This window comes from Mesoplodon mirus, assembly GCF_964341445.2.
Source record: "Mesoplodon mirus genome assembly, chromosome: 6".
In the NCBI taxonomy this organism is placed as follows: Eukaryota; Metazoa; Chordata; class Mammalia; order Artiodactyla; family Ziphiidae; genus Mesoplodon; species Mesoplodon mirus.
In genome coordinates, this window is record NC_138982.1 from 47,763,345 (window position 1) to 47,787,628 (window position 24,284).

General features: G+C 35.6%; 1 protein-coding gene across 3 annotated transcripts in view; it reads right to left on the reverse strand.

Moving 5' to 3' along the window:
• ATP11B (ATPase phospholipid transporting 11B (putative)) overlaps positions 1-24,284 on the reverse strand; it is a 120,735-nt gene that overhangs the window by 48,400 nt on the left and 48,051 nt on the right. For all 3 annotated transcript variants that reach the window (XM_082625863.1, XM_082625862.1, XM_082625864.1), the window contains exons 9-19: positions 24,207-24,271; positions 21,622-21,703; positions 19,577-19,727; positions 18,292-18,489; positions 9,843-10,085; positions 8,876-9,051; positions 8,303-8,371; positions 6,887-6,960; positions 6,710-6,813; positions 3,713-3,894; positions 2,022-2,225 (exon numbers count right to left, since the gene is read on the reverse strand). In XM_082625863.1, coding sequence (XP_082481989.1) covers positions 2,022-2,225; positions 3,713-3,894; positions 6,710-6,813; positions 6,887-6,960; positions 8,303-8,371; positions 8,876-9,051; positions 9,843-10,085; positions 18,292-18,489; positions 19,577-19,727; positions 21,622-21,703; positions 24,207-24,271 — 1,548 coding nt within the window. The remainder of the gene's footprint in view (positions 1-2,021; positions 2,226-3,712; positions 3,895-6,709; positions 6,814-6,886; positions 6,961-8,302; positions 8,372-8,875; positions 9,052-9,842; positions 10,086-18,291; positions 18,490-19,576; positions 19,728-21,621; positions 21,704-24,206; positions 24,272-24,284) is intronic.

A 24,284-nucleotide genomic window follows, 5' to 3' on the forward strand; every position in this document is an offset into this window, starting at 1 on the left:
TAAAATCAGAAGTAATATTTAAGAAGTAAATGATTCTGAGCAAATAGTTTGTATGTTTTAGGGAGTTCTTGACATTATGATACTTAAATGTTTAAGCAATCACAATAGTGTTGGCACTGCTCCAAAACTGTAGTATAATTACCTAGATCAATCACCTTTTTGAGCTCAAGCAAAGACCCTTCTGAGCTGTACTGTCTCTTTAAAACATTCCTTAAGTAAGTTTTTCTCTGATGAAATCCAGAGTTTAGTATCACATCAATCCCTGCATAACAAACGTAAATCAAGCACTGAATGTACATTGACAATGGTGGCACTGTCTTTTCGTATTTGTTTTTCTGCATTAATATCACAAGACTGCAAAGACAGGTACCTGTAGAATATCTTAGATGGCTACATACAAGCAACCCTGATGCTTCCACTGAAGCACTCCTAATTTATTGTAAAAACAACTGACTGTGTTAAATGGAGGCTCCTAAATAAAGTTGATTTAGAGAAAAAGAGAATGCATTAAGAGCATAAATACCTATGAAATTATCTTTGAACAGTAAAATGCAGATTAATTTCTCTGTTTGGTCATGTGAACCACATCAGTGGTTGGCAAATGTTTTCTGTAAAGCGTTAGAAGTAAACATTTTGATTTTAAGTTTTGTGGGTCATGAGGCTAAATTGAGGATATTATGTAGGTACTTATGCTACAAAAGAGGAAACAAATTTTGACAAAAAAAATTTTAAGTAAAAAATATAATAATTAAGGGCCTCTCTCGCCTTCTGAGATGGCCCACACTCTTGTCTGTGGAGTGTTTCTCCCTAAATAAATCCACTTCTTATCTATCACTTTGTCTCTCACTGAATTCTTTTTCTGTGATGAGACATCACGAACTTGAGCTTCATTAAGTCCTGAGACCAGTCTTTGAGTTCTGCCGGAACTAAGGCCTGCACCCAGGTGGAGGATGGAATGGTGACGTTGACCCACATGATTTCAATCAACTCAAGCTTGGACTCTATCAATCGTGGCCCCTACTCTATGCTGAATTCTCCTCTGCTCAAGCCCCTTCATGAATATGCATGTACCCTTAACTTAAAACTTCCCCAAGTTTGCTGTTTGGGGGAGACCCTATTTTACGAAAGATCCCCAGTGTTCTCCTTACTTGCTGCAAGTAATAAATCTTTCCTTTTCCCGAAAAAAAAAAAAAATTAAGTACGATTTTTAAAATAATAGAAGTCTACTAATGAGGAGAACAGAAACCTTTTTATTTTGCAGGGGGAAGAACCCCAATTAATTTTGATTAGTTGGGGTTCAAAGTTCATGTTTCCTATCATCAAAATCAATGGCACATGTCCATCTGTTAATGCTGATCTGTAATGAGACTTTACATTTTATTGTAAAAGAACCATCTGTAATGAGATTTCGTATTTCATTTTTGATTATGTCTTTTCAAACAGGCAGTATATTAAAGCATATTATCACTGAATAGTAAACACAATGCTTTGCCACCTAATTTGATAATAATCAACACTCCATTATGCTTTAAGAGTGTGATATTAAAAGTCCATTTTTCTTTTCATGTTTGGACATGATGGTTAAATACTGATAATAAAAATATACTAAAATGTCATATGGCAAAATGTGTGGCACGGAAAACATTAACAAGTTATAATTGTGTCGCTGTGATTTGTAGTATATCAAGCAGCAGTGAGAAATGATAAAAGTGCTTTATAAGGTCTCTGTCCCAATTACTCAATTGTGCTGTTATAGTGCAAAAGCCTTCACTGATGATATGTAAATGAACAAATGTGGCTCTGTTCCAATAAAACTTTATTTACAGACACCAAACTTTTAATTTCATGTAATTTTCACACCATGAAATATTACTCTTCTTTGACTTCTTTTTCAACCATTAAAAAATGTAAAAATTATTTTGAGCTCATGGGCTGTAAAAAAGGCAGTGGGCCATATTTGGGCCCATGGGCCATAGCTTGCTGGCCCCTGAACTCCATGATCCAGATAATTATATTCTTACCTTCTGGCAAGCTGCCTCAACTTTTCAGCACATGCACTGTCTGACGTCTGGTTTATAAGTTCAAGGATGTTCATGGTTCTGTGAAAATGTCCACATGACAAACTCACACTAACAGCTGTTTCATGTTTATCTCCAGTAAGTACCCATACTTTGATACCAGCCATTCTCAATGCTTCAATAGTTTCTCGAACTTTATCTTGTAGTCTGAAAATAAAAGAAACAAAATTAGTAGTAGAGAACACTTTTTTGACTGTATTTTAAGTATAAACCACAAAGTACAAGTAAGGTAATTCTGAACTCCTTAACCTAGGGATGTTATAGTATAGTAATATAACTGAATTTTTTTTTCCTTTAGGGAAAAAATAGGAATAACCAAATTAGTGACCACCTGGCTAATATAAAATCTACAACTGTGTGCTAACACATGTTTGTCACAATGGGCATTCCAGAGTTGTGAGGCATTTTAGGTGACAGATACTAAATGATCGCCTGGGTCAATACTGCCTTAATGAGAACATCTGTGCATTCTCAAAATTGTAAAGTTTCCTTCCCTTCGTTTTGGTTACTGATAATACTACTGTAAATGTATTTGGTTTTTTGAAGCTCACAGGGTATTGATATGTTGGAGAACTATGTAAACGTAAATGTAAAATCTACAACTTCATATTTTAAGAGTGTATCTTCAAAGTTGATTTTTATAGAACCAACTAACTATATAGTCTTCATAAACTCATTTTCTTAGAAAGTCAAATTTCAAATTAGAAGATTTTCTCCTTTTTTGGCAAGAAAATCTCTTACCTCATTAGTTCAAAAATCAGACTGGACAATAATGGTCTACATATAACCTCAGGGAGTCTCAGAAATCTCATGAGGACAACTGAAAAGTAAATGAAACCCTAGATTTTAAAAAATGCAAGCACCTTTAGATCTAGGGGGTAGAGAAAAACAACAATAGGCTTCATTTGTAGAATTCAATTTAATTCAAGAAACTGTGAAACACACATGGAAAGAGATGCTGGGAACAAAGGCAAAGAATAAGTAGACCTCAAGGAATTCACAGGCTAACAGAGGAGAGAGTCTTCAAACAAATAATATACTGCCACAAGGACAACAACAGAACTACCTACAAAACATGGAGGCTTTCTAAAGAAGAGAATTTTTAATACTATTAGGGGTTAGGAAAGGTCTTCCTGGAGTGGGGTGATATATGAACTATGGTTTATGAATAGGTATTCACAAATGGATAAGAGAAGAATGATCCAGGCAGAAAGCACAGCCTTGCCAACGAAAAAAAGCACAAAATAGAACACTTTTAACTATAGTTGTCGTTCAGAGAACTAGACAGTTTGGTACTGTTGAAATGTAAAGTAGAAGGGGGCAGTGGTAAGAGGTGAGGCTGGATAATTAAGCAGGAGTTTAAAATCTTTGTATGGAACACTGAGGAATAGTCTAAAAACTCAAGACTACAGGCAAAACTATCCATGGCTGGATTCTTTCAACTATTTCAGATAGCTGGCTAGAACAAAAATTATATATATGGACTGGGAAAAATTAAGGCTTTAATTCTCTATTTTGATTTTAAATATATTAAGTATAAAATGTTAAAAAATAATTTGTCATAAATTAGAAACACTTGGCTAGAAAAATTCTTATGAGAGAAAAATGATATTGCCTATTTGTCTGATACTTACTTGTCTTCTACTGCTGTAGCTCCCAGTAATATCAGGTCTTTCTCTATGAACTGGAAGACATCTGCCAATTTCTCTTCCCGTTGCTGCAAGGCAGTCCTGGCTTCAAATAAATGTCTATCTATTTCCTCATACTCTTTAGGTGTAAACTCTCTATAGGCCATACACAGAGTTCTTAGCCCTTTCTAAAATAGGAAAATTAAAGACAAAAATTGAACAAAAATAACTAATGGGGAATTAAGAAGTCATTGAAATAAACTGAGGACCCCGTTACCAAAATTCAATTATAAATAATTTAAAAAGTACTATCATCTAGTGATAGGAAATAAATAAACTGTCACAAAACCCTAGTTATCTGAGTTATGGGACACATATTATCATAGCTCTTGCAATTTCTGATGAGTTCTTAAACAGTTGCTCAAAATAATTAAGGTCACTGAATTGTAGAACATTATAGAGCCTAGACAGGATCATAAAGACAATCTACCTGTGATTTTAAATATGTTTTACCAGGAAAGCCAAAAAGTTCTATAATGGTACCTTTAGGATTGTCAAGAGAGAGGCAGCCCCAGGTTCTTCTCTCCTGTTGTAACCACCACAACTCCACTTTTATCTACTTTATTTTTTTTAGACAATTTTTTAAAAGTCTTTATCGAAGTTGTTACAATATGGCTTCTGTCTTACGTGTTTTTTTGGTTTTTTTGGCCGCAAGGCATGTGGTATCTTCCCGACCAGGGACTGAACCTGCATTGGAAGGTGAAGTCTTAACCACTGGACTGCCAGGGAAGTCCCCACTTTTATCCACTTTAAAAGAGCTTTTTTTTTAGGCAAAGGGGACTATAATTTCCTGAGGGTTCATGATATGACAAATTCACATTTCAAATAAAGAAGACTGTAAAGTGGTCATTATCAACCAACCAATACTTTCTAGAGCCACTGAATGAATGATTTTAAATTGTATCATTATACCTTCACTGGTGAATTGGAATTTCACAAAACTTAGGAATATATATTTGATTATCTGATTCTACCAGGTGTAAACTTTTCTTATGGTATTAATATTTGAAAGTTGGTATCTAAATCTGAAAGCTTACAAAAGTTCTTTTTCTTGCAACACATTTTCCTCAGAAAAACCCAAAATAAATGTTCTAATAGTAGGACTCAGAAAGGGAAGGTTTTAAAATACTATATGACACTACTTAGTAGATTTCTAAATGTTGTCATTCCTTGATTTACAAATGACCTACACCTATAAACACCTGTTTCTCTTAAATAACAGTTAAGAGACTATGAGAGTTACTAAATTAATTCACTCCACAACAAACATTTATTGAGTGCCAACTACGTGCCAGCATTTTTCTGGATTAAAATGACAGAAAAGTAGAATAGGACTTCCCTGGTGGTGCAGTGGTTAAGAATCTGCCTGCCAATGCAGGGGACACGGGTTTGATCCCTGGTCCAGGAAGATCCCACATGCCACGAAGCAACTAAGCCTGTGCTCCACAACTACTGATCTCGCACTCCGCAACTACTGAGACCACATGTTGCAACTACTGAAGCCTGCATGCCTAGAGCTGGTGCTCCGCAACAAGAGAGGCCACTGCAATGAGAAGCCCATGCATCGCAATGAAGAGTAGCCCAGCTCGCCGCAACTAGAGAAAGCCCACACGCAGCAACGAGGACCCACCGCAATCCCTGCCCCCCACCAAAAAGGAGAACAATGCCTTTGTTCTTATGGATATTACAGTGTGGTAGATGAACTAGACCATAAACAAATAGAAAGTTATAGGAGAAAAGAAACCATAAGTAAGTAAAGGAAGCAGGTGGGCACCATTTATAGAAATGCAGAAATGAGAGATCATGAGGCTCTAAGACTGAGACGGAGCTGCTTAATAAGTTTCCTCTTCACATGAATTGTGGCACTTTGTTTTTGTAAGATTTTCCTACATTCTTTTATTAAGAGGGACATAATTCACGTACCATAATTCACTTTAAAAAGTACAATTCAGTGGTCTTTAGTGTACTCACAAAGTTGTGCAATTGTTATTACTAATTCCAGAACATTTGCATCACCCCCAAAAGGAATTCCATATTCATTAGCAGACACTTCCCTTTCCCCCCTTTCTCCAGCTCCTGGCAACCACTAATATGCTTTCTGGCTCTATGAATTTGTCTTTTCTGGGTATTTCATATAAATGGAACATGTGGTCTTTTGTGACTAGCTTCTTTCACTTAGCAATCTTTTCAAAGTTCATCCATGATGTAGCATATATCAGTACTTCATTCCTTTTAATGGCCAAATAACATTTTGTTATATGGATATGACACATATCATATATGGATATGACACATCAGTTGATGGACATTTGGGTGTTTCCATTTTTTTGGCTATTAGGAATAAAGCTGCTAAGTACAAGTTTCTGTGTAGACATATGTTTCCAATTCTCTTGGATGTATACCTAGGAGTGAAATTACCAAGTCATATAGTAACTCTATATTACTCTATGTTCTATGAGGAATTGTAAAACTATTTTTGGAAGTGGCCATATCATTTATATTCCCATCAGCAATGTATCAGGGTTCCAGTTTCTACACATACTTGGGATTTTTGTACGTCTCCTTTTTTTTGGGGGGGGGCCATGCTGCACGGCATGCAGGATCTTAATCCCCCGACCACGGATGGAACTCATGCCCCCTGCAATGGAAGCACGGAGTCTTAACCACTGGACTGCCAGGGAAGTCCCTCCCTTTTTAATATAGCAATCTGAGTGGTCCTTGTAGCCATAAGTACTCTGGCTGTACTAGGTGCAAAGAGAAGACATATTTTAGCAGGTTAAAAAAGGTCAAATTTTAACCAACGAATGAGGAGCCAATACATAATGTAACAGAACTGCAGAATTTCTATAATTTTTGATAAAATACTAATGCAAAAATGAAACCCCAAATCTTTCATAGATATATATTTTTAATGGTTGTTAAATTAGAGAAATTTGCACTTACCAAAGCAAATTCATCTACATGAATTCTGGTTTTTTCTATTTCTCCACCTATACATTCTGGGAGAATTGATGATTCGGCTCCTTTAACAAATAAAAGTTTCTCACCTAAAAAGAAAAATGAGTTATCAAGCTCTTAGTATTATGTAAATAAAAATTCATGAACATTTAAATTGGTTACCTGAAGGTGCCTGAACAATTACACTCATTCTTCTACGATCTGAATCAAATTCCAGAATATGAAGCAGTTTGTACCTAAGGAAGAAAAAATAAGAAAGACAAAATCTGTACTTTTTTGAATAATATTAAGTGAATATTTGGAAAGAATCCCTATAAAAGATAAAATGGTTAATTTAGAACAAGAAATTAATCTCAATTACGTTTTTCAAGATGATGGATTATGATTCATTAATAACACAAGATAGAAAAAGAAGGAACTGACATTTATTATGTACTTACCAAATGCCATGTACTTTACATACCTTATATCATTTAATACCCATGAGAACGAAAGGAAGTAGGTCTTATCTCATTTTACAGGTGAGGACTATTAAACTCAGAAAGATACACTCATTTGCCTTAAGTCAAATAAGCATGTGAATGGCACAGCAAGAAATGGAATACATATCTGCCCAGCTTCATGTTTTTCCTCACTAAAAAAGGTGACTGATTCTCAACTCTTTTTTTCTGCCTAAACACACCTGAGAAATACGAACACTCACATTAGTAACAGAGGCTCATTACAGCAGTGATTCTGAACCTACGACAAGGCATGTGTGTGCAGTTGGGGGACACAAAGGCCTCTCTAGGGAGCTGTAAAAGAATTTGTGTGGATGGGTCAGGTGTGGATTGAAAAGTCTTCTAGATGAATTTATACAATGATGTACATATGGAATGTTTTGGCACATCTCAAAGAAAAACACTGAGTAGAATGGTTTATAAGTTGATAAAATGAGCTAGACAGGCTCCCAGATAAAAGTAGCCAAAGACTGGGCACTATTTAGTTCAGAAAAACATAGTCTGAAAAAGCACAAGTGGAGCTGAGATATGATCAGAAATGATAAAACCACGAAAGATAAGAATGTGATAAGAATGGACTAACTTATCAAACAGTGGAAATACTGGAAATTATTGCAATGGTTCCTTAATGTTTGAAAGATAAAAATCATAGGAAAGATAAGGAAGTTTTTATTTAGTGAGTAGAAATTTACAAAACTCATTATCCTAAGAACGTGTAAAAATAAACACGTAAGTAAATTCAAGAACCATTAAGCTAAAATACAGATGAAAGTTTCAGAGCATTATACTGTTACTACCATGATGAGGTACAGTGTAATACTGACATCATTCTAGAGCAGGTGTCAGTAAACTTTTCCTGTAAGGGGCCAGATAGTAAGTACTTTAGGCTTTGAAGACCATATATGATCTCTGCTGCATATTTTTTTGCTTTGGAAAACACTTTAAAAATGTAATTTAGTTTGCAGGCTATACAGAAACAGGCTGTAGGCCAGATCTGGTTTCTGGGTCATAGTTTACCAATTCCTGTTCTATAGTAAACACTTAATAAATAGAAAATTACAATATAGAAAAAACTTACCGTTCCAGTTTTCCAAGTGTTTTAACTTCCATAGTTTCTCCAGAATTGCCAATAAATACAATGCCGAATCTAGGGAATAAAAGGAGAAAGAAATATAAGATTTAAAAGATGATATTTTATAATCCACAATATAACTAACTTGAATAAAAACATTTAAAATATAAGTTTAAGATGTATTTTAAAGTTATTTCCTTTGAGTAAAGGATTATTTTTAAGAACTTGAAGGGTGAGAGTAGATCCAAAACAGTACATACACAAGTATTTCTCACAAATTATATTGTTCATATTTCACAGTAACCAGACTTTTAAAGAGATCTCTTCAAAATATGACTTAATGCAAGCTTGACAACAAAATTAATGACATTTCAAATTCTCATTTAAAATACCTTTATGTGTAAAAATATATACATATAAATAAAATATCTTTATGTGTAAAAAAAAGTATAAAAATAAAATAAAATACCTTTATGTGTTTCTGAACTTTGTCTGAGAATTTAAAAGTATGTTCTTGTATTTTCACATTTTCATTTAAAAGGTATTTTTCTGAAGATTTGAAAATTAAATTTAAACTACCTTGCAGCAGCTTCTACGAGAGCCTTTTCATCTGGTGAAGATGCATAGTACTCCAACTGGGAGGGTGCAAGGTTGGTTTGCCAGGGACTATCACCAATTCCATCAGTCTGAACACTGCTAATCTGCACAGTATGACAGAGACTGACTGCTTTAAAGAAGAGATCATGTTCTTTAATCTGTAGAAACATAATTAATATTCATAATAAAATATACCAATACCAAATAACATGTAGGAACATGTAGGAAAACAGAAACAAAATTCTAAAAAATGCCAATAAATACAGCCCGTAATTTAATAAACTAAGATGTAGAACAAGAGTGCTACAATTCTGAATTGCATAAATAATAGCTGGTTGCTTCTGAATCCCAAGAGTAAAATGTCACATTTGCTTATGACCCTTCAACATCTGAGTATATTTTTAGGAGGCATAACCAAATTGCAAGTAAAGGTGAGAACTCTATTGTGGAAGAACTGAGATCTCAAAAGCTCTATTAAGCTCTATTCCTTAGGAAAGTCTTCTTTATTTCAAGGCAGAAAGGGCTTTCCTTAATTTAGTCCCATTTAAATACACAGAGAACTAAAGTAGATGCATATATATATATATATATATATATATATATATATATATTTTAGTGGAACATTTTATTTATTTATTTATATTTTCAATAGATCTTTATTGGAGTATAATTGCTTCACAATACTGTGTTAGTTTCTGTTGCACAACAAAGCAAATCAGCCATATGCATACACATGTCCCCATATCCCCTTCCTCTTGAGACTCCCTCCGTAAAGTAGATGCATATTAAGTGACAAGTTAAGCTGGCTTATGACTATAAATTCTCAGTGCTGAATCAAAGGATAAACATTACAAATGTATATCCCTCGCCCCACTAACACTTAAACTTTTTCTCCTGTAACCCACCAACAACCCACCAACTCCTATTTATTAACTTAAAAATTGCTTACTAGTTCAGTTTCATTTTCAGGACTGGTTCTAAAAGAGGAACTGGTTGCAAGATGGGATAAGTTGTTAAGATGGGATAAACTACTAAGATAAGATAAGTTTCCTTCTGAAGAGTCTGGTGTTGGTCCTTCAGATACAAGTCTACCATTGATTTCTTGGTATTTTATACCATTAATTGAACATTCCCGAAACTGCATCTCATTTTCGGTCAGTGTACCAGTTTTGTCTGTAAACACATACTCCACCTAGAGATAGAAAACAAAAGAAAACAAACCTTTATGTTCAGGGTATTATGTTAAACAAAAAAACTTTGTACTCTGGCTCCTGAAGTTGTTTACCTATTAACATTGATATACTCATGTTAAGAGTCTTACTTATAATCCGAGCACATAATTAAAGCAAATAATTAAAGATGCCACAGAAACAAAACAGGATAATACAAAATATTTAAAATCTATATACTCTTTGAAGTCTGTGGCATCTTTTGGTTCATGTTCATCTATAGAGTTGACTGATAATTTCTGTTGAACAAGCAGGAGAAATACGAACTGCAGTTATTCTCTCTGGGTAAACTGAGGAAAAGCCAATACTGATATTTGGGGATACCCCCCAAAAACAGCTGGGCTGCCGGGCTTTTCTAAGGAAAACTTTTGGACTTGTAAAGAAAACCAAAGATTAGCATTCATTTGAGGATATCCCCTTACATGAAAAGGTAAAGGGAGTCTAAAACAAATGACAGGCATTTCCACTATAACACTGTCTTGAAAACACAAGAATTTATTACAATGAGATTGATATATAAGGGAACAATTTGAGAATAATATGAACTTTGCATTTGATTATGAACAGTTTCATCTGTGAGAAACACTAGGTGAACACAGAAAACTGCACCCAGAATACATGAAATATACAAACCTCAAACAGCTAGCAGCTACCTCAGGTCACCATGTGTGTTATGAGCTATAACCATTCACATCTGGTATTATACTTTCCTTCTGTTTTCAGATAACCTTCCTTCCAGTACTTCACAATAACACACAAGTTGCAATACTTCTGATGGGCACTTCCACAAGTAAACTTAAGGTCATTTTCAGGATAAAGTGCCATATTTATTGTAGTATTTATGTATTTCTTAATAATTTAGCAAGTCCTGCCGTCATTAGGTTCTTATCTTTTTATTTTAAATTTGTTACTGACAAAGTTTTTGTTGTATCTCAATTACATTTTGCCATAAGCCCTGTGGTTTTTACTGAGTAATTTTGCATAGCACAGTGATTTTAGGAAGCATATATCACATTACAGCGGAACTGATGTACTGAGAAAGGAACTAGGAAAAAACTGAGAAAATGCAACTAGCAGAAGGCTTTAAAGAAACTGTCATTAATATCCTCAAAGAGGTGAAAGAACAGATTATATTCAAGAAACAAGAATAAGATGTAATTAAAAGACGACCATTCTGGGAATTCCCTAGCTGTCCAGTGGTTAGGACTCTGCGCTTCCACTGTGGGGACATGGTTTCGATCCCTGGTTGGGGAACTGAGATCCTGCAAGCTGCGCAGCCAAAAAAAAAAAAGACCATTCAGATATACTAAGATATTAGAAATTAAAAACATTACAATACAAATAAAAGAAATCAAAAGATAGGTGGAACCAGAGGGCAGACAGCAGAAGCAAGAAGAACTACAATCCTGCAGCCTGTGGAACAAAAACCACATTCACAGAAAGATAGACAAGATGAAAAGGCAGAGGGCTATATACCAGATGAAGGAACAAGATAAAACCCCAGAAAAACAACTAAATGAAGTGGAGATAGGCAACCTTCCAGAAAAAGAATTCAGAATAATGATAGTGAAGATGATCCAGGACCTCAGAAAAAGAATGGGGGCAAAGATCCAGAAGATGCAAGAAATGTTTAACAAAGACCTAGAAGAATTAAAGAACAAACAAACAGAGATGAACAATACAATAACTGACATGAAAACTACACTAGAAGGAATCAATAGCAGAATAACTGAGGCAGAAGAACAGATAAGTGACCTGGAAGAAAGAATGGTGGAATTCATTGCTGCGCAACAGACTAAAGAAAAAAGAATGAAAAGAAATGAAGACAGCCTAAGAGACCTCTGGGACAACATTAAACACAACAACATTCGCATAATAGGGGTCCCAGAAGGAGAAGAGAGAAAGGACCAGAGAAAATATCTGAAGGAATTATAGTCGAAAACTTCCCTAACATGGGAAAGGAAATAGCCACGCAAGTCCAGGAAGCGCAGTGAGTCCCATACAGGATAAACCCAAGGAGAAACACACCGAGACATAGAATCAAATTGGCAAAAATTAAGGACAAAGAAAAATTACTGAAAGCAGCTAGGGAAAAATGACAAATAACATACAAGGGAACTCCCATAAGGTTAACAGCTGATTTCTCAGCAGAAACTCTACAAGCCAGAAGGGAGTGGCATGATATATTTAAAGTGATGAAAGGGAAGAACCTACAGCCAAGATTACTCTACCCGGCAAGGATCTCATTCAGATTCGATGGAGAAATCAAAAGCTTTACAGACAAGCAAAAGCTAAGACAATTCAGCACCGCCAAACCAGCTCTACAACAAATGCTAAAGGAACTTCTCTAAGTGGGAAACACAAGGGAAGAATAGGACCTACAAAAACAAACCCAAAACAATTAAGAAAATGGTCATAGGAACATACATATTGATAATTACCTTAAACGTGAGTGGATTCAATGCTCCAACCAAAGACAAGACTTGCTGAATGGATACAAAAACAAGACCCATATGTATGCCTGTCTACAAGAGACGCACTTCAGACCTAGGGACACATACAGACTGAAAGTGAGGGGATGGAAAAAGATGTTCCATGCAAATGGAAATCAAAAGAAAGCTGGAGTAGCAATACTCATATCAGATAAAATAGATGTTAAAATAAAGAATGTTACCAGAGACAAGGAAGGACACTACATAATGATCAAGGGATCGATCCAAGAAGAAGATATAACAATTATAAATATATATGCACACAACATAGGAGCACCTCAATACATAAGGCAACTGCTAACAGCTATAAAAGAGGAAATCGACAGCAACACAATAGTGGGGGACTTTAACACCTCACTTACACTGATGGACAGATCATCGAAAATGAAAATAAATAAGGAAACAGAAGCTTTAAATGACACAATAGACCAGATAGATTTAGTTGATATTTATAGGACATTCATCCAAAAACAGCAGATTACACTTTCTTCTCAAGTGCGCATGAACATTCTCCAGGATAGATCACATATTGGGTCACAAATCAAACCTCAGTAAATTTAAGAAAATTGAAATCATATCAAGCATCTTTTCTGACCACAACACTATGAGATTGGAAATGAATTACAGGGAAAAAAACGTAAAAAACACAAACACATGGAGGCTAAACAATACGTTACTAAATAACGAAGAGATCACTGAAGAAATCAAAGAGGAAATCAAAAAATACCTAGAGAAAAATGACAATGAAAACACGATGATCCAAAACCTATGGGATGCAGCAAAAGCAGTTCTAAAAGGGAAGTTTATAGCTATACAAGCCAACCTCAAGAAACAAGAAAAATCTCAAGTAAACAATCTAACCGTACACCCAAAGGAACTAGAGAAAGAAGAACAAACAAAACCCAAAGTTAGAAGAAGGAAAGAAATCATAAAGATCAGAGCAGAAATAAATGAAATAGAAACAAAGAAAACAATAGCAAAGATCAATAAAAGCAAAAGCTGGTTCTTTGGAAGATAAACAAAATTGATAAACCATTAGTCAGACTCATCAAGAAAAAGAGGGAGAGGACTCAAATCAATAAAATTAGAAATGAAAAAAGAGAACTTTACAACAGACACTGCAGAAATACAAAGCATCCTAAGAGTCTACTACAAGCAACTCGATGCCAATAAAATGGACAATCTGGAAGAAATGGACAAATTTTTAGACAGGTATAACCTACCAAGACTGAACCAGGAAGAAATAGAAAATATGAACAGACCAACCACAAGTAATGAAACTGAAACTGTGATTAAAAATCTTCCAACATGGGCTTCCCTGGTGGCACAGTGGTTGAGAGTCCACCTGCCAATGCAGGGGACAAGGGTTCGTGCCCCAGTCTGGGAAGATCAAATGCCGTGAGGCAGCTGGGCCCGTGAGCCATGGCCGCTGAGCCTGCGCGTCCGGAGCCTGTGCTCCGCAACGGGGAGGCCACAACAGTGAGAGGCCTGCCTATCGCAAAAAAAAAAAAAAAAAAAAACTTCCAACAAACAAAAGGCCAGGAACAGATGGCTTCACAGGTGAATTCTATCAAACATATAGAGAAGAGCTAACACCCACCCTTCTCATACTCTTCCAAAAAACTGCAGAGGAAGGAGGGCTCCCAAACTCATTCTATGAGGCCACCATCACCCTGATACCAAAACCAGACAAAGATACCACAAAAAAAGAAAATTACAGACCAATATCACTGATGAATATAGATGCAAAAATCCTCAACAAAAAACTAGCAAACAGAATCCAACAACACATTAAAAGTTTTATACACCATGATCAAGTGGGGATGCAAGGATTCTTCAATGTACGCAAATCAATCAATGTGATACACCATATTAACAAATAGAAGAATAAAAAACATATGATCATCTCAATACATGCAGAAAAAGCTTTTGACAAAATTCAACACCCATTTATGATAAAAACTCTCCAGAAAGTGGGCACTGAGGGAACCTACCTCAACATAATAAAGGCCATATATGACAAACCCACAGCAAACATCATTCTCAATGGTGAAAAACTGAAAGCATTTCCTCTAAGATCAAGAACGAGACAAGGATGTCCACTCTCACCACTACTATTCAACATAGTTTTGGAAGTCCTAGCCATGGCAATCAGAGAAGAAAAAGAAATAAAAGGAATACAAATTGGAAAAGAAGAAGTAAAACTGTCACTGTTTGCAGATGACATGATACTATACATACAGAATCCTAAAAATGCCACCAGAAAACTACTAGAGCTAATCAATGAATTTGGTAAAGCTGCAGGATACAAAATTAATGCATGGAAATCTCTTGCATTCCTATACACTAATGATGAAAAATATGAAAGAGAAATTATGGAAAGACTCCCATTTACCACTGCAACAAAAAGAATAAAATATCTAGGAATAAACCTACCTAGGGAGACAAAAGACCGGTATGCAGAAAAGTATAAGACACTGATGAAAAAAATTAAAGATGATACCAACAGATAGAGAGACATACCATGTTCTTCGATTGGAAGAATCAATAGTGAAAATGACTATACTACCCAAAGCAATCTACAGATTCAATGCAATCCCTATCAAATTACCAATGGCACTTTTTACAGAACTAGAACAAATCATCTTTAAAATTTGTATGGAGACACAAAAGACCCCGAATAGCCAAAGCAGTTTTGAGGGAAAAAAACGGAGCTGGAGGAATCAGACTCCCTGACCTCAGACTATACTACAAAGCTACAGTAATCAAGACAATATGGTACTGGCACAAAAACAGAAATACAGATCAATGGATAAGGATAGAAAGCCCAGAGATAAACCCACGCACCTATGGTCAACTAATCTATGACAAAGGAGGCAAAGATATACAATGGAGAAAAGATAGTCTCTTCAGTAAGTGGTGCTGGGAAAACTGGACAGCTACATGTGAAAGAATGAAATTAGAACACTCCCTAACACCATACACAAAAATAAACTTAAAATGGATTCAAGACCTAAATGTAAGACTGGACACTATAAAACTCTTAGAGGAAAACATAGGAAGAACCCTCTTTCACATAAATCACAGCAAGATCTTTTTTGATCCACCTCCTAGAGTAATGGAAATAGAAACAAAAATAAACAAATGGGACCTAATGAAACTTCAAAGCTTTTGCACAGCAAAGGAAACCATAAACAAGACGAAAAGACAACCCTCAGAATGGGAGAAAATATTTGCAACGAATCAGTGGACAAAGGATTAGTCTCCAAAATATATAAACAGCTCATGCAGCTCAATATTAAAGAAACAAACAACCCAATCCAAAAATGGGCAGAAGACCTAAATAGACATTTCTCCAAAGAAGACATACAGTTGGCCAAGAAGCACATGAAAAGCTGCTCAACATCACTAATTATTAGAGAAATGTAAATCAAAACTACAATGAGGTATCACCTCACACCAGTTAGAATGGGCGTCATCAGAAAATCTACAAACAACAAATGCTGCACAGGGTGTGGAGAAAAGGGAACCCTCTTGCACTGTTGGTGGGAATGTAAACTGATACAGCCACTATGGAGAACAGTATGGAGGTTCCTTAAAAAACTAAAAATAGATTTACCATATGATCCAGCAATCCCACTACTGGGCATATACCCAGAGAAAATCATAATTCAAAAAGACACATGCACCCCAATGTTCACTGCAGCACTATTTACAATAGCCAGGTCATGGAAGTAACCTAAATGCCCATCGACAGACGAATGAATAAAGAAGATGTGGTACATACATACAATGGAATATTACTGAGCCATGAGAAGGAACGAAATTGGGTCATTTGTTGAGACGTGGATGGATCTACAGAGTGTCATACAGAGTGAAGTCAGTCAGAAAGAGAAAAACAAAGATCGTATATTAATGCATGTATGGGGAACCTAGAAAACTGGTACAGATGAGCCGGTTTGCAGGGCAGAAGTTGAGACACAGATGTAGAGAACAGACAGATGGACACCAAGGGAGGAAAATCGCCATGGGGTGGGGATGGTGTTGTGCTGAATTGGGCGATTGGGATTGACATGTATACACTGATGTGTATAAAACTGATGACTAATAAGAACCTGCGGTATAAAAAAACAAAGCAAAAAAAAAAAAAGATAGGTGGAAAGATAAAGTTCATGAATTCTCCCAGAAAGATTATAAAAACAGAGAAATTAAAATTGAAAGTCAAATAAATTAGAGAATCAAGATAAATGATCTGACATCCAAAATAATAAATTTCAAAAGAAAATCCCACATAACATAAAAAGACACTTTACCAAAGAAATAATATAAGAAAAATTTCTAGAACTGAAGGACTTGTGTTTCCAGGCAAAAAGGGCTCATAGAGTTTATTGCCCAATGAAAGAAAATAAAAAGACTCACACCAAGGTATATCATCATAAAATTTCAGATTCATTGAATAAAGAGAAGGTCCTAGAACACTAAACACTTCCAGAGATAAAACAACAGATCACACATAAAGAACTGAGGATAAGAATGGTATTGGATTTCTCAAAAAAACATTGGAAGCTAGAAATAAATGGAGAAATGCTTTTGAAATTTTGAGGAAAAATAATTTCCAACCTGGGATGTGTTACCCAGATAAATTATTTTTTTAAAGATTTATTTATTATTTATTTATTTTATTAATATTTTAATTTTTTTTGGATGTGTTGGGTCTTAGCTGCAGCACATGGGATCCTCGTTGAGGCATGCAGGATCTTCCATTGCGGTGCATGGGCTCCTCGTTGGAGTGCATGGGCTCCTCGTTGGAGTGCGCGAGCTCAGTAGTTGCCGCACATGGGATCTTAGTTGCCCTGCGGCACGTGGAATCTTAGTTCCCTGACCAGGGATCAAACCTGCGTCCCCTGCACTACAAGGCAGATCCCTTACCACTGGACCACCAGTGAAGTCCCTACCCAGCTAAATTACTAATCAAGTGTAAGAAGGGAATAAAGATACTTTCAGACATGCGAAGTATTTCCCTGTTATGCATCCTTTTTCAAGAAGTTATTAGGAGATGTGTTCCACCAAAATAAGAGAATAAGCAACAGGTGGGAAGACATGGGATCCAGAAGACAGGAAATCCAAAACGGGTGGGAGACAAAGGAAGTTCTAGGGTGATGGAAAAGCAAGTCCACGGTGACAGCTGAGAAGCAGGCCCAGAAAGAAGTCCAAATTGAAGCAGAAACATAAAAGTCTTCAAAACAGAAAGTGAGCGAGATAACAAGAAAGAGAAAGGAAATCCTAGATTACCTGGTGTGTTTGAATACGTGGAGAGATGGTTCATATACTTGTCAACAGATTTGTTTGTGGTAAATGAAAATTAAGCAAATAAAAAACAGAGCAATTAACTCCAGCAAAACCAAAATACATAAGAAAGAAAAATGTAAGTATAGTATTACAGGGCAAACAAAGAGAACAAGGAATTAGTAAATAATACCAAAACAGTCCTAATAATGTAAATGAATATTTATTAAATCCCAAGTTGTGATTTAACAATACTGTGCTGTCATGGGGAGGCAAAGTGGGTATATGTCTGTTTTTTGGTATAAGCCTTGTAATATTTAGTTTTATTAGTCTTTGTACACTTATTATTTTGATAAAAATAACAAATTAGAAAAAAAAGGATCATTTTTACCTGTCCAAGTTCTTCATTCAGATCAGAAGTATTGACTTGAGCTTTCTGATCTGATTCTTCATGATAGAGATCAAGATCCCAGCCAATAAAAAATGATCCAAGAAATTTCTGCATTTCGACTGTCACATATAATGAAATTGGAATGATGAAATTGTAGAGTACCAAAAAAGCAAGGAAGTCTGAAATAAATTTCAGAATCTAGGGGAAAAAAATGATTGCTTGATAAGAGAAAAATACGAAGGAAATTATCAGATAGTTTCATATCTAAACAGACCATCAACTATATTCTGAAGCAGGAAAGTCTCATGAAATGAAATTCATTTACTGAATTGTCTTTTTAACACACTTCCTTTGGTTATTTTATTGCTCATTAGAATCTTGAACAAATTAAAAGAAGAAAGGTTAAAACCAAATTACTTAATTTGTTACTTTTTAGAAGCTACCAGAAAAGCCTGGTGTGACTGAAATTACTTATGGCAAAATTATAATTAGAACCTCTGTAGCATACTTACCATTCTACTTCTACACATCAAAATCACAGATAGCTAAAAATTGACTGTAATTTTAAAAATGTAAAATAATTGCTAGGCTAGAACTGCTAGAAATTAAAACTCTCAATTACAGATTACAAAGGAATAGCCTACTTCAATGGCACAGCAGTTCCACATTTTAAAATGTGTTCTGTAAAAGATAAAATACCTAATTGTAAATGATACTGAAAATATGTTCCTGTGATTATCTGCTTTTTGGTCTCTTGAGATTCAAACTTATCTTCCAATATTTGCACTTTAAAGTGAAATTTGGAGAACAATTTACCAAAATTGCAGGTTAACTTCTCCTGGTAGTCCATATTTAATCAGTTTAAAACTTTTTATGACATAATTCGTATTTACTTCATACCACCAATATACTGACAGTAAGACTCCTTGAATTATTCTGATAGAACTGAAAATTCTATTTACATAAAGTAGAATAAAAATTTCAATTTGTAGTACTAAAATGGAATGCCAATACAGATGACTTAAATGTCTGTGATCTCTTTTAATTATTCAAGTCATGCCATAGGGAATATAAATGCTTATTCTGTAAAATGTAAAAAGCATACCAGTACAAACATGCTGGCTACTCTTCACGTCCAATATCCTTTTGTCACCCTTTAATAGTGATAGTTTTAGGGATGACAGTGGTCACTCCTATCAGAAGTCACTACCAAAGCATTAAAAGAAATAAAATTTCCAAAGAATAAAATTTTCTTTGTAACAGAGTCAAGAACACCATGAAGTACCTTACTACTATTTCTTTGATGTTCTGTTTTTTGGTTATACCAAGGTTCATCCCATTTTTCTTCAGCTTGCCATGTATATTTCAAGATAGTACTGATGATGGCTTCAGAAATAAGGATTATTAGATAAATTATCAAAAATGTATTCATTGACCTGAAATGAAGAAAGAGAATATAAAATGTACCAATTATATGTTACCATACTCATTTATTTGGAAATTAACATTGGTATTAAATAAGATACTAAATATCAATATATAAGAAAGATATTACAGTAGCTATTTAAAGGACACAGTCTTTGTTTTTAAGAAATGACCATTCAATTCAATCCATTTACTAGCAATGAAAGAACAGATACATAAGATTACAAGCATATTTACTATAGTTAACTACTGTTCAAAATGCTTATAGTGGGCTTCTCTGGTGGTGCAGTGGTTAAGAATCTGCCTGCCAACGCAGGGACATGGGTTTGAGCCCTGGTCCGGGAAGATCCCACATGCTGCGGAGCAACTAAGCCCGTGTGTGCCACAACTACTGAAGCCTGTGTGCCTAGAGCCCGTGCTCCACAACAAGAGAAGCCACTGTAATGAGAAGCCTTAGCACAGCAATGAAGAGTAGCCCCTGCTCGCCGTAACTAGAGAAAGCCTGCACACAGCAACGAAGACCCAATGCAGCCAAAAATAAATAAATAATTAATTAAAAAGAAGAAGAAGAAGAAGAGCACATTTCTTCATTAGCCTGTCCCAGGAAGAAGAGAGACATGAGGGGCAACGCTGAGTCATCCCAGCTCCTCCTGGCAGAGCTCAGCTGACCCTCAGCCAATCCACTCATCTGTGAAAATGAATGGAAGTGAATGAGTTGTAGGACAGTTTATGATGCAGCAATTTGGTGGCAGTAGCTCACTGGTACACCCTCTATGTTGGTACTTCCCCTCAGCCAATAAGCCTGCCTAAGTCTCCCATTAGACAGGGAGACTCCCAAAAGTCTTTTCTTTGTGGGGGGGGGGAAGAAATCTCGCCATCTGTGACAATATGGATGAATCTAGAGGTTATTATGCTAACTCAGACAGAAAAAGACAAATACCATATGATCTCACTTATATGTGGAATCTAGAAAAACAAAACAGGGACTTCCCTGGTGGTCCAGTGGTTAAGACTCTGCTTTCCAATGCAGGGGGTGTGGGTTCGATCCCTGACCAGGGATCTAAGAACACACAGACAGTCCCTGGTCAGGACGCTAAGATCCCACATGCCTTAAAAAAACCAAAAAAACCCCAAAAAACATAAAACAGAAGCAACATTGTAACAAATTCAATAAAGACTTTCAAAAATGGTCCACATCAAAAAAATAAATAAATAAAAATTAAAAGAATTAAAAAACAAAATGAAAACACACTCATAGATACAAATAGGTGGTTGCTTGCTGGTATTGGGGGGATGGGTAAAATAGGTGAAAGGGATTAAGAGGTACAAACCTTGGGTTATAAAATAAGTAAGCCATGAGAATGTAATATACAGCATAAGGAATATGGTCAATAATATTGCGATAACTTTGTATGGGGCCAGACAATTACTAGACTTACTGTGGTCATCATTTCATAATGTATGCAAATGTCAAATCACTATGTACTACACCTGAAACATAATATTTTATGTTAACTATATTTCAATAAATTAAAATTAAATAAATAAAATGAGAAACCATCCCTATCTTCAAGGATACCATCTTCTGTTGACTTGAAATACATATTTTTATATACATATTTTATACATACAGAATAATATACATATCAATAGTCATATTGGGACTTCCATGGTGGCTCAGTGGTTAAGACTCTGCGCTCCCAATGCAGGGGGCCTGGGTTTGATCCCTGGTCAGGGAACTAGATCCCACATGCACGCCACAACTAAGAGTTCACATGCTGCAACTAAGGAGCCCTCGAGCGACAACTAAGGAGCCTGCCTGCCGCAACTAAGACCCAGTGCAAGCAAATAAATGAATTTTTAAAAAGTCATATTTATGTGTAAATAAATGAAAAGTTTTCTTACTTTTCTACTGCAGATCGTTTCTGTGATTTGCTCTTGTAATTTAATGCCATTTTAGTTTCCATTCCAGTATACACAGCAACACCTGCAAAACAAAAGTCTTAAGATAATCCTCTGCCATGTTTCACAAAAGGAATGTACTCACTAGCACGAAAGAAAATCTAAGAAACTGTATCATCTGAGAGTTGTCAGAATTTGTCTTTCCTTTAAGTCTTTCTGGAGTTTTTTTTTAAAAGGCTTTCCAAGTGCAATTTTGGGAAATTCCAGTCATTCAACCTGCTGAATGAGGAAGGCATGTGGGTTCTGTTCCTGAATTACAACTGGGATATCTGAATGAAAGAGGTATTATTTGAGTTGGAATTGACGGAGGAAAGAATTCGGAAAGATAAAGAAGGCAGGGAAGGCCATTATAGACAGAGCAAACAGTGTTAACAAAGACAAAAATAGAAAAGTGCTTTCTGTTAGGCTGTAACAATGGACTGGCGTCAGTTTGAAAGACCTTGAATGCCAGAATCTGGAGTCTAGACATAATCTCATAAGCACTGGAAAGATAATATGGAATCTGTCAGAGTAAATGAAATAAACACAAGGAAAGTGCTATTTTAAAAATATGTGCCTATGTGAATGACTGAGATGAGAATGACAGTAATAAGGGGACTAAAACTGGGGTAAGACCAGTCTTATTAAAAAACTTTGGAGTTAGAGCTTGGTTTGAAGGCTAGCTCTGCCACTTATAAGTTCTGTGACCTTGAGCAAGTTATCTAATCTTTCTGAGTCTCAATTTCCCCATCTTCAAATGGGAAAAATACCTAATAAAACTGGTATGGGAGTTGTGTGACAGATTAGCAAAATGCCTAGAAACAGAAAGATGATCAATAACTGCAATTTTCACTATTGGAATTATCCTTCCAAAGCAGGGATTACAACTCAAATGACAACGGGCACCAAAATTATAGAAATGTGAGAAATGAGACAAAATGGTACAACACAGAGAGGTGGTGCTGAGGAAAACAATAGCAGACTCATTTAAAGGCATTCAAATACACATTTCCTAAATTTTAAGAGTGTGAAAGGTGTTACTGCTAGAGAGGTGTTAAAATACAGCATTACACGAGAGGGCCTAAAAGCCCTGGAGGTTTTCTCTGGCTTCTGCCATTAAAACTTCACTATGGTCCCCTTTTAAAAATTGTCGTTACAGACACATAACATACAGTTTGCGTTTTCAATACAATTCAGTGGCACTTAGTTACATTCACAATGTTGTGCAACCATCCTATCTAAGTTGAGACTACTTCATCACCTGCCCCCCGCCAAAAAAAACCTGTACCCTTTAAACAATCATTCCCAATTCCCCTCCACTCCCCAGCTGCTGGGAACCACTAATCTACTTTCTGTCTCTATGAATTTGCCTATTTTGGGTATTTTAAGTATAAATGAAATCATACAATATGTGGCCTTTTGTGTTTGACTCCGTTCACTCAGCATGTTTTCAAAGTTTATGTATGTTGTAGCATGTATCAGTACTTCATTTCTTACGGATGAATAATATTCCATTACTTGGATATCCTACACTGTTTATCCATTCATTAGTTGATAGACATTTGCGCAGTTTCTACCCTTTGGCTATTGTGAACAGTGCTGCTATGAACATTCTCATACAAGCCTTTGTTTGAGCACCTGTCTTCAATTCTTTAGGATATATAGCTAGAAGCAGAATTGCTGAGTGATACGGTAATTCTATGTTTAACTTATTGAGGTATTGCCAAACTATTTTCCACAGCAGCTGCAACATTCTACACTCCCACCAGCAATGTATGAGGGTTCCAGTTTCTCCACATTTTTGCCATACTAGTTATTTTCCTTTTTAAAAAAATATATGGAATTCTTTATCAGAGAGCCTACTACTGACAGATAAGATACAGTACAGTTAACAGGAAAGAAGAGACTGAGGAAGAAGAGCTCAAAAGCTGTAAATATTCAGTGAATAACATAAGCTGGCCAGAATATGATGGGCCATTCCTGAAAGGCGAGGAGCCAGTTGACAGCTACAGGTTATCATTGACTTCACAATTTACCTATAGTTGACTCAGAGCATAGTGAATTAGTTTAGCTCGACAATGCAAGAGCACTATTTATTCATCCTTTTGATCCAGTCAGTGTATGTTCCAACAGTATCTGTTACATAGTCACAGATCAATAAGAATTCATTGAATGAATAAATGGATGACCAAAAGAGTCAGCAGTTTTAACAATCCAATCTAAGAATAATCATAATGGAATTATACAAGTGGTTTACTGCACCAAGGTGTCAGAGTATATAGTTCTCAACACCATTAACAGAAGTGCCAGAATTATCTTAGCATGAAGTATTCATGAAGAAAATATAAGAGCAAGGCTCTAACCCATTACTCAAAAATAGGAATTAACAAAAAATACAACACAAAATTATATTAATACAATCTTTGAAAGAAAATTATCACAGACAATAAATTATCTAACCAAAAGACCACAAATGCTGTGCTTTTAAAAATACTTCATATAAAGCATCAAAATGAATCTATAATTTAAAATTTTCAATATATACAAACCAAAAATTTCTTTTGTGTTTTTTAATCTGGCTCCACGAAGCAAGAGACTCTCTGGCCCCAGAGGTCTAGGGAAAAAAT